At 40.1% G+C, this 10,487-nt stretch overlaps 2 protein-coding genes across 2 annotated transcripts; both read left to right on the forward strand.

Annotated features, from left to right (window-relative positions):
- Window positions 1-1,961: 1,961 nt before the first annotated feature.
- BRETT_005169 (uncharacterized protein) lies at window positions 1,962-2,762 on the forward strand (the record flags this gene model as incomplete). The annotated part of the gene is made up of 1 exon (XM_041283652.1): window positions 1,962-2,762. One exon carries the CDS (start codon window positions 1,962-1,964, stop codon window positions 2,760-2,762), a length of 801 nt encoding a protein of 266 aa, XP_041137004.1.
- Window positions 2,763-9,182: 6,420 nt separating this feature from the next.
- BRETT_005170 (uncharacterized protein) lies at window positions 9,183-10,202 on the forward strand (the record flags this gene model as incomplete). Its single annotated transcript, XM_041283653.1, has 2 exons — window positions 9,183-9,390; window positions 9,619-10,202. The coding sequence occupies 2 exons, from the start codon at window positions 9,183-9,185 to the stop codon at window positions 10,200-10,202; spliced, it is 792 nt and encodes a 263-aa protein (XP_041137005.1).
- Window positions 10,203-10,487: the final 285 nt, after the last annotated feature.

Raw genomic sequence — 10,487 nt, forward strand, 5'->3', positions numbered from 1 at the left:
TGTCGCATCAATTCTCAGAAATTATGCTCTTGTTAGAATTTCTAAAAATCCGCGAAATCCGACACTAAAGACCATACCTCTCTCCGGAAAAAGCGAAGCGTTCAAGCTTTCAGTGGTGATTTGTTCCATAAAGATTCAAATACTGTTGTTGCCAAAAATCCTTGTGGAATTTATTGATTCTTTCCGATCCTGAAAGAGTGTATGAGTGAATACATCTCAATGGTGAACTATAATATTGGAAAGCTGGATAAATCATCTTCACGTTGTATGTTCCCAATGTGGTTCCATTAAGTTTGTTCAATAAATAGCTATCCTTTGTATATGCTTCCTTAACAATAAAAGGACCTTCAATAGCAGGGTCAGATTTCCGATGTCTGATACGTTTTCTGAGCATCACAAATTCGCCAACGGCATATGAATTGTGATTTTCCTTTGGATCATTCAACAATTTAATCATGTCTCGAATATGATTCCGTTTCTGGTTAGTCACCGTTCTATTTTCCTTCATTTGATGTAATCGATATTGTTGTAGTCCCATACTATCAATATTATCAACAGTCAAAAATGGTTCGGATTCCTGATTCCAGAATTTTGAAAATTCGGAATTCTCTTGCATAGGAGGTTTGTATAAACCTTGTGTTCCAAACGCTAACTGGGTCGGTGTGTATCCATAAATACTGGCCTGGTTGTTATAGATATGAATGGCTTCATAAATATAACGTTCCCAATGTTGGTTTTCGGGCGTTATCCGTTTTAATATTTCCTTGATAAGATGATTCACCTTCTCTACCTTTGCGTTTGCTCTTGGATGATATGCACTAGTATGTTTCCAATCGAAACCGAAAGCCTTCTGTCGGAACCTATGAGTTATAATAATGTTTCATATGTTAATAACGCATAAAGGTTCAACTGGTATTTGATTTATAATATGTGAATCAAATTAATGTTCAGACAGATAGAAGAAATAATTCGCGGGGAAATTTTTCCTGTGAAATAAATTTCTCCCTAATCTACTTTCGGCTGAGAATGACCTATTCCACTTCTGCGGAAAAATATCTCTTATATGTATGTACTACTTTTTCCTTATATACTATGTGTCTCTTAGAAGGGACGACGACTTTATTGTGTAATTTGCAATACATATTCWTATAAGGAAATCCATCTTGAAGTGAACCTTCAGCTGAAACCAAGAGTAACCTTCGGGTTCTCGCTGGATTACAAACGTGTTCGTAAGGACCCTATTTTGTTATGGGGGTCATTCTATGCAACAGAAGTCTTTTCTATATCCGAACTATATGGCCAATCCCGTTCATAACCTTGGGCATCTGCGCGCTCGGTAGTGCTACGGCACAGAGATATGTGAGCAATTAAGTAGATACAAATGTCACACGGGATTTATATACTCTGACATGGCGTCACAGACAGGATACTCAGTTTTGCATAAGAATTGTGGTTCGCGACACTATTAGTTTTTCAAATACTCTTTCATTTCGGATCGGCGAGAATTAACCCTTTCCAGGGAATTTTCACTAACAAATTTTTCATACGGTTTTATTGCACCGTGTGGGAAAATTTCTCATTGGTCAATTTAGGTCGACAGAGGATTTTTCTTAGTTGCATAATACTTTTGTGCTACCTAGGATTAAGATCTAGCCTAATACCTCTAAAATTCACAGATTTACAATTGCAAAATCTTCTCAACTACTTGCAAATATTATCAGGCACTACTGTTCAATTTACCAACATGTACTCAGCTTCCAATTCAACCGAATCTTCTCAATCATCAGAACTTCTTCGTAGCCTTGTTAGGGCTATAACCAATACTAATGAAACTTTGAAGTTGATTCATCAGGATCTCGCTGTTAAGCGTCTTGACCCTGAGAAAATCAGAAAGACGGTTAAGGAAAGTGTTGTCCCTGCTATTCATTTTTTTGCGGGACGAAGATGGACAATGTAGTCCTATGGTGTTCATTCGCTACTTAAGTGAGCTTAGAAGTGCTTTAAAGGACTATGGTTATGAGCAGGTCTGTGCTAACTTTGCAGAACAGAAATATGACTCCGTCTCTGACAAAGAGGAGTTATTCACGAACGAGACTTTGAAACAAACAAACGATGGCTCTGTTTATGTTATGTTGAGAGATTACTATAGGAAATCTCACGGCAAGTATCCATCCGCAGCAAAGATGTTGAATCTTTTACGTGACCGACACTCGACTATTAAGCATAGCAAGCAGTCTTATCTTAAGGCCCTTGCAAAACTTCGGTATGAAGATTATACCAAACCCTTTTTGGACTACTTTAATCTAATCGATGACTTTATTAATGCTATTAAGAGCGACGGTTACAAAGTCGATGATGATGATATCCTAGAGGCATTGAAACCAGGTGTTGTTAAGTTGTGCGAGAACGATCGAAACGAACTCAATCAAGTTACTACACTAACTGAATTTAAGGAGTGGATCATTAAGGAGGTCAAGATCCAACGTGTCCCTAACAGGGAGGAAGTTCAGATCCCAAAATACTTATTGAAGGGTCTTTACCATTCTCAGACCGACTCTAGCGGCACACACAACAAACAAAAGCAATATTCTTCGAAGCACGGTCAATCTAAAGGGCAGAGTCAATCGAAGAAGGACTCACCCGAGAAGAAAAATGTTCACAACTTCAACTTGAATAATCACAACGTCATATCTGATCTTGAATTATTGGGAGGTGTTCCGATGTCAGGTAAGAACTTACCTGTTGAAGTTGAAGATATGTGATCAGCTAAGTATGCTTGTAAAGGTATATAATAACAAGAACGAATATTGTTCTGAAATAAAAATACCTGATACAACAAAAGTATACTTAGTTGTAAACATAAGCTTGGAAGTAAAATTTACAGTAGAGCAGAACGATGAGACCGCGATAGTTTTGACGGCGAGGAAAAACTGAGCAGAAACTTGATTTTCTGAATTGGTCGATAGACGCGTCGATATTGGTCGAAGCGTTGGGGAAATCGATGAGAGAAAATCGTGCTGGCTTTATCCGGCATGGTTTGATCTTTGAAGAAAATCGAGCAAGCTAACTTATGAGAATTAGGTTGCTAGTTCGATTAAGGGAGCTTGTTACAGTGATCAATTTAGTTTGATCAGCCAGCGCAAGTTGGTTGATAAAATTGACAAATGAGTTTTTACGCATTTGGCTTTGGCCGGCATGGTCAAGTCAACGAACGGTGGATCTTGCATCTGACGGCTTTATTCGGCAATGTCAGGTTAACTATGGGTTCCCGGAGCTGAGGTCGAACTGAGCGCAGTGCTCGGGAAGTTCCGACGGGATCCTAAGACTCGGCCGGGAAACGGGAATAGTTACCCCACTAGGCGTAGGTATTACGGGATCAATTATTGACGAATAAAAGATCATTGATCATTGTTGCTGCAGCAAGTTTCAGAATGTGCAGAATCACCTGATTCGGAGGCATTGTTCGTCTGGGAAAACAAAGGAAAATGGTGGCTGCATTTTCTGGTCTGGGAATCGTTGTGCAGGAAATTTACTGTAGTCAGGACAGATATATATAGTAGTGTCTCTGCCCTGAGTGTCTTATGACTGATACTTCGCTTTGAAATATGGATTAAAACGAATTAACGAGTTTCTAACGAGTTAACGAATTAACAAGAAAATTAACTGTTTCTACAAGAATTGTTGATTTTTGTTAGTGATCTTACAAGACTATATTTGATACAAAGCACTTAAGTATTGACAAGCTTAAGTTATCTGAGGACACGTTATATAATAGTATATAGCACAGGTAACACGACTCAATAAAGGAAAATTTGAGGAGGGCAAATTTATCATTACCGAGTTTCGTCTAATCTTATACTTATTGATGGAGGAGCGGGAATTAGTCTTACCGGGCACAAGGAATGGTTACATGATTTTGTACCACTTACAGAATCCGACAATATTCAATCAATAGCCTACGATCATTCAACGAAAAATCTAGAGGGTCTAGGCAGGTTGATCTTTAATTATACTGGAAATTTACTCTCAGTTGATGCTTATTATTACGAGGGTGCCCCAACTATTCTTTCAGAAGACGATATAAACAAATGTCCAGAGTGCAGTACTCAAATCTATCATCATGACTTCGGAACTACTTCTCAAAGTTATTCGAAGGTTCTAAATGTTGGTGAAGAGTGCATACAGCTTATTCAAATCGACAAGCTATGGTATATTCCTGGCGACTACAACCAATTCATTGTTGGCGGTGGTCAAATGGCAATCAATAATTTACATTTAAAACTAGGACATGCCAATACAAAGCTGATTCGAGACTCTATCTCTCACGGAACGATCTCTGTTTCCAAGGAGGAGAAAAATGAGCTAAAGCACACAGCGGATCATGGTTGCGCAAGATGCTTACGGGCAAAAGCGAGACGTGCTGATGCAGTCGAATATTCTCGTGATTATTATTTGCGCCCAGTACCGTTTGATATGGTTTATACAGATGTTTGTGTTGTCAATCTGCACGCTAAGAAAGGCGACCAAGGTTACTTTGTTACTTTCAAGGACCAGTTTACGAAGTTCACTACAATTTACTTCCTGGCTCATAAGAATGATGTTACCGCGGCGGTCGCCAAATACTTGGATTGGGTGGAAAATCAGTTCAGCGAACAAGGGTACAGAGTGCACAAACTCTATTCTGATAAGGGCACTGAATACCTGAACGCTGCAATGAAGACACTTCTTGAGCGAAAAGGTGTGGAACATCATACGACCTCAGGATACATGTCGGCATCCAACGGTGTTGCAGAACGGTTGAATTTGACAATAATGAATGACACTCGTGCTATGTTACAGGCTGGAAAAGTTCCTAACGCATTTTGGAAAGAGGCAGCGTCATATTCTATCTTTATACGCAACCACCTCTACCAGAAGAGCATTGACACTAGTCCAGTAATGGCACTGGGAGTGAAGACTCCATTGAAGGCAAAGGATATACATGTTTTTGGCGAATATTGCGTTGTTACTCAACCTCCGGATTACTTACCCAAGCTTCACACTAGAGGTAATGAAGGAATATATTTAGGATTTGATCCAAACACTTTTGGCTCTCATGTCTTTGTTCCAAACACTCCGGGAGATTTGCGATTTGGCAGTCATGTTTATTCAAGGAGCGTGAGTTTTCTCAAGACGCCCATGTTGTATGTGGATTACTGCTTGAATCATCGAACTTTGAATGATGACCCTCTTATGGAACTTTATGATCCGCGTTTTCAAATATTTGCCGATCTAGAGTCAGAGGAAGCACCATTAAGTTGCGACGAAGCAGCATTGCTTGCTGACGATCAGGTTGAAAATGATTTAACATTGTCACCCGCTGTCGAAAGGACGTCGCGTATCGATTCAAGTATCGACACGAGACCTGCTACCCCTGAAGATGAGTTGATAGACACTCGCCCTAAAGAAAATATTTCGAAGGCTGGAGCGCTCACTACGTCTTCCCTTGCTAAAGAGGAAATAGAAGCAGAACCTCCTAAGGTTACAGACGATACCATTGTCATTGATACCTCACCTGGAGATACTCAGTCTTTCCACGAGTCGACGGATCATCCTGGAAATTTAAGTACGGATGAGTCTGACAACGACCCGGACTGGACCCCTGACAACGTCAGTATGCAAGACTCTTCTTCCGAGCCTGAGGATTACTCAGATGACGACTCACGTGAGCTGTCTGATGATGAACCTCAGACTAACCAGGCCCCAGACGAAAGAAAGGATGTAGAAGGTACTTCTCTTTTCGACCTGGATCCAGGAGATCATTCGACTTCCGGAATACACTACAAGAAACTTCCACCCGAGGTAAGGGTCGAGGCGAAGAATCCCGGAAAGTCGCTCGTTAGCCAAAATGCTGGTAGGGCTAAGCATCCAAAGCGTTCTCGGAAAAGACGCGAGGGTGCACAGAGCGACAAGTTGAATAAATCAAATGGTCGCTCTACTAAAGGTGGTAACACTACTACCAATGGTAGAGCAAATTTTAAACCAACTGTTGTTTCCACTGCAAAGGAGTCAGGGGACTCTTTGCAAACTTTAAATCCATCGGATAGCTTCGGTAAGCATGTGAAAGTTGGAGTTTCTGATACATGCAAGTTAGATGCATGGACTGAAGACAATCAGAAGCCGAAGGGTGCAGATCCTGTTAAGGCAGGGATCGAACAACGAAAGCATACGGAGCATTCAGTCGCACGCACTATAACATCAGACGACAAGAGCGCTGGCAGTCAGCTGATGCCAAACTCTTCAATCAAGCAAGCCAAACACGGAGATAAATCACCTCAAGATTACCCACATCCTCCAAGACTCGATTCCGGAAAAACGAGCAGTGAGACGTCTTCTTCCGTGGCTGGTAAAAAGTCTGAAGTTACATCTTCTAAAGGGAATAGCTTACCATCGTGGCAAGGTCGTAATATGCGTTCATTGAATCGACCATTAACTAGAAAACGTCAATTTCATGATGATGGCGATCTGGACCGATATGACAGCACGGTGCCACCGATCGGCACAGGTAGATCTAGGCTGAAAGCAAAAGGCCGCTGGCGTTATGCGGTTAAACACAAGAAGCTCAAGGTCACCCAAGTGTTGCTAAGTGATGTTCACCTGGCAGTTACACCAAGTAGCTACAAGAAGGCGATAAGCAGTAATGATGGAGCTGCAAAGTGGAAAGCAGCAATTGCTGATGAGTTTAACTCTCATCGGAAACATTGCACCTGGGATCCCAAACCTATTATTACAGATGATCCTAGAATTTTGAGCCGGACGGTCTCCACAGGTTGGGTCTTCAACATCAAGTCAGATGGTCGGTTCAAAGCGAGACTCGTTGCTCACGGCGACCACCAGAAGGAGTCAACATACACCTTGACTTTTTCCCCGACACTTCGACCTGAGATCATGAGGAGCATTCTTGCTCTTATTGCTACACAACACTGGTTCATGGCACAGTTTGATGTTAAAACGGCTTATCTTAATAGTCCAATTGATACCGAATTGTACATCTATCAGCCACAGGGCTATCATAGTTCTGTCAAACCTTCCGATGTATCAACCGGTAAGAGGGTGGTGTACAGGCTTAACAAAGCCTTATATGGTCTCAAGCAATCTGGAAAATTATGGCACGAGACAATCAAGGCATATTTGGCTAAGATTGGATTTGAATATTCGAGCCCATTTCCTTCCACATACATTCATAAAGATGTCAAGGGAAAAACAGATTGCGTGGTTGGTCTATTTGTGGATGATATTATTATAGGTGCATCGACCAAATCTATTCTTGAGAAGGTCACTAAGCACTTACAGAAAGCTTATGAATTAAAGATCATCGAACAAGATCCAAAGACATATGTTCAAAGATTTTTAGGTATAGATCTTAAGGTGGAGAGACTTAAAAATGGTCGTGTTGGAAGAATTAGTTTATGTCAGTCCTCTTACATTGAAGAGTTTGTTGAGAAACTGAAGATTGAGATGACACGAAAATGCGCTACACCGTTGAGTCCTAACTTTTATTTTGATATGGATCAACACCCGTTGAAATTAACTCAAGAGGAATTGGATAAAAGAGTTACGGATTATAGACGCAAGATTGGTTGTTTACTTTATGTCTCTACTATGACTCGACCAGACATTGCTTATGCAGTTGATTATTTAGCAAGATTCTCTACTTATCCACATGATTTAGTAAGAGAACAGGTGATTCACACAATTCGATATCTCTATTTTTCGAGATTCAGGACAATTGTTTATCAGAACACTGACGCCGATAAGCTTAATCATCTAATTTGCTATTCGGATAGTGACTATGCGCAAGATCCAATTACTCGTCAATCGATGAATGGTTATTTTATCATGTTTGCTAATGCGCCAGTTCATTGGAGAAGTCACTACACTCCACTGGTGTGCAAGTCTTCTACCGAAGCTGAATTACAAGCCATCAATTTCTTAACTGATGAGTTAGAATGGTTCCATCCTTTGATGAAATTTATTTCTGCTTATCAAGGAAAGGTTCATTGTCCTGAGTTACTAGTCGACAACAAGTCTGCCATAGATACAATAGTCTTCGGTAATTTTTCGCCGAAGGCAAAGCCATATGCAGTCAGGCTTAAATGTCTTGAAGAGAGATTTAATCGAAAGAAGTTTGTCATCAGGCATGTTGGCACAGAAAACCAATTAGCTGATTTGCTTACTAAACCAATAACTATAAAGGTCATGGATAAGCTAAGGCACATGCTTATTCAGATGTTACAAATCAAGGGAGCGTGTCGGAACCTATGAGTTATAATAATGTTTCATATGTTAATAACGCATAAAGGTTCAACTGGTATTTGATTTATAATATGTGAATCAAATTAATGTTCAGACAGATAGAAGAAATAATTCGCGGGGAAATTTTTCCTGTGAAATAAATTTCTCCCTAATCTACTTTCGGCTGAGAATGACCTATTCCACTTCTGCGGAAAAATATCTCTTATATGTATGTACTACTTTTTCCTTATATACTATGTGTCTCTTAGAAGGGACGACGACTTTATTGTGTAATTTGCAATACATATTCATATAAGGAAATCCATCTTGAAGTGAWCCTTCAGCTGAAACCAAGAGTAACCTTCGGGTTCTCGCTGGATTACAAACGTGTTCGTAAGGACCCTATTTTGTTATGGGGGTCATTCTATGCAACAGAAGTCTTTTCTATATCCGAACTATATGGCCAATCCCGTTCATAACCTTGGGCATCTGCGCGCTCGGTAGTGCTACGGCACAGAGATATGTGAGCAATTAAGTAGATACAAATGTCACACGGGATTTATATACTCTGACATGGCGTCACAGACAGGATACTCAGTTTTGCATAAGAATTGTGGTTCGCGACACTATTAGTTTTTCAAATACTCTTTCATTTCGGATCGGCGAGAATTAACCCTTTCCAGGGAATTTTCACTAACAAATTTTTCATACGGTTTTATTGCACCGTGTGGGAAAATTTCTCATTGGTCAATTTAGGTCGACAGAGGATTTTTCTTAGTTGCATAATACTTTTGTGCTACCTAGGATTAAGATCTAGCCTAATACCTCTAAAATTCACAGATTTACAATTGCAAAATCTTCTCAACTACTTGCAAATATTATCAGGCACTACTGTTCAATTTACCAACATGTACTCAGCTTCCAATTCAACCGAATCTTCTCAATCATCAGAACTTCTTCGTAGCCTTGTTAGGGCTATAACCAATACTAATGAAACTTTGAAGTTGATTCATCAGGATCTCGCTGTTAAGCGTCTTGACCCTGAGAAAATCAGAAAGACGGTTAAGGAAAGTGTTGTCCCTGCTATTCATTTTTTGCGGGACGAAGATGGACAATGTAGTCCTATGGTGTTTCATTCGCTACTTAAGTGAGCTTAGAAGTGCTTTAAAGGACTATGGTTATGAGCAGGTCTGTGCTAACTTTGCAGAACAGAAAATATGACTCCGTCTCTGACAAAGAGGAGTTATTCACGAACGAGACTTTGAAACAAACAAACGATGGCTCTGTTTATGTTATGTTGAGAGATTACTATATGGAAATCTCACGGCAAGTATCCATCCGCAGCAAAGATGTTGAATCTTTTACGTGACCGACACTCGACTATTAAGCATAGCAAGCAGTCTTATCTTAAGGCCCTTGCAAAACTTCGGTATGAAGATTATACCAAACCCTTTTTGGACTACTTTAATCTAATCGATGACTTTATTAATGCTATTAAGAGCGACGGTTACAAAGTCGATGATGATGATATCCTAGAGGCATTGAAACCAGGTGTTGTTAAGTTGTGCGAGAACGATCGAAACGAACTCAATCAAGTTACTACACTAACTGAATTTAAGGAGTGGATCATTAAGGAGGTCAAGATCCAACGTGTCCCTAACAGGGAGGAAGTTCAGATCCCAAAATACTTATTGAAGGGTCTTTACCATTCTCAGACCGACTCTAGCGGCACACACAACAAACAAAAGCAATATTCTTCGAAGCACGGTCAATCTAAAGGGCAGAGTCAATCGAAGAAGGACTCACCCGAGAAGAAAAATGTTCACAACTTCAACTTGAATAATCACAACGTCATATCTGATCTTGAATTATTGGGAGGTGTTCCGATGTCAGGTAAGAACTTACCTGTTGAAGTTGAAGATATGTGATCAGCTAAGTATGCTTGTAAAGGTAATATAATAACAAGAACGAATATTGTTCTGAAATAAAAATACCTGATACAACAAAAGTATACTTAGTTGTAAACATAAGCTTGGAAGTAAAATTTACAGTAGAGCAGAACGATGAGACCGCGATAGTTTTGACGGCGAGGAAAAAACTGAGCAGAAAACTTGATTTYCTGAATTGGTCGATAGACGCGTCGATATTGGTCGAAGCGTTGGGGAAATCGATGAGAGAAAATCGTGCTGGCTTTATCCGGCATGGTTTGATCT

The sequence above is a fragment of the Brettanomyces bruxellensis genome, chromosome 7 (genome assembly GCF_011074885.1).
Source record: "Brettanomyces bruxellensis chromosome 7, complete sequence".
Taxonomy (NCBI): domain Eukaryota; kingdom Fungi; phylum Ascomycota; class Pichiomycetes; order Pichiales; family Pichiaceae; genus Brettanomyces; species Brettanomyces bruxellensis.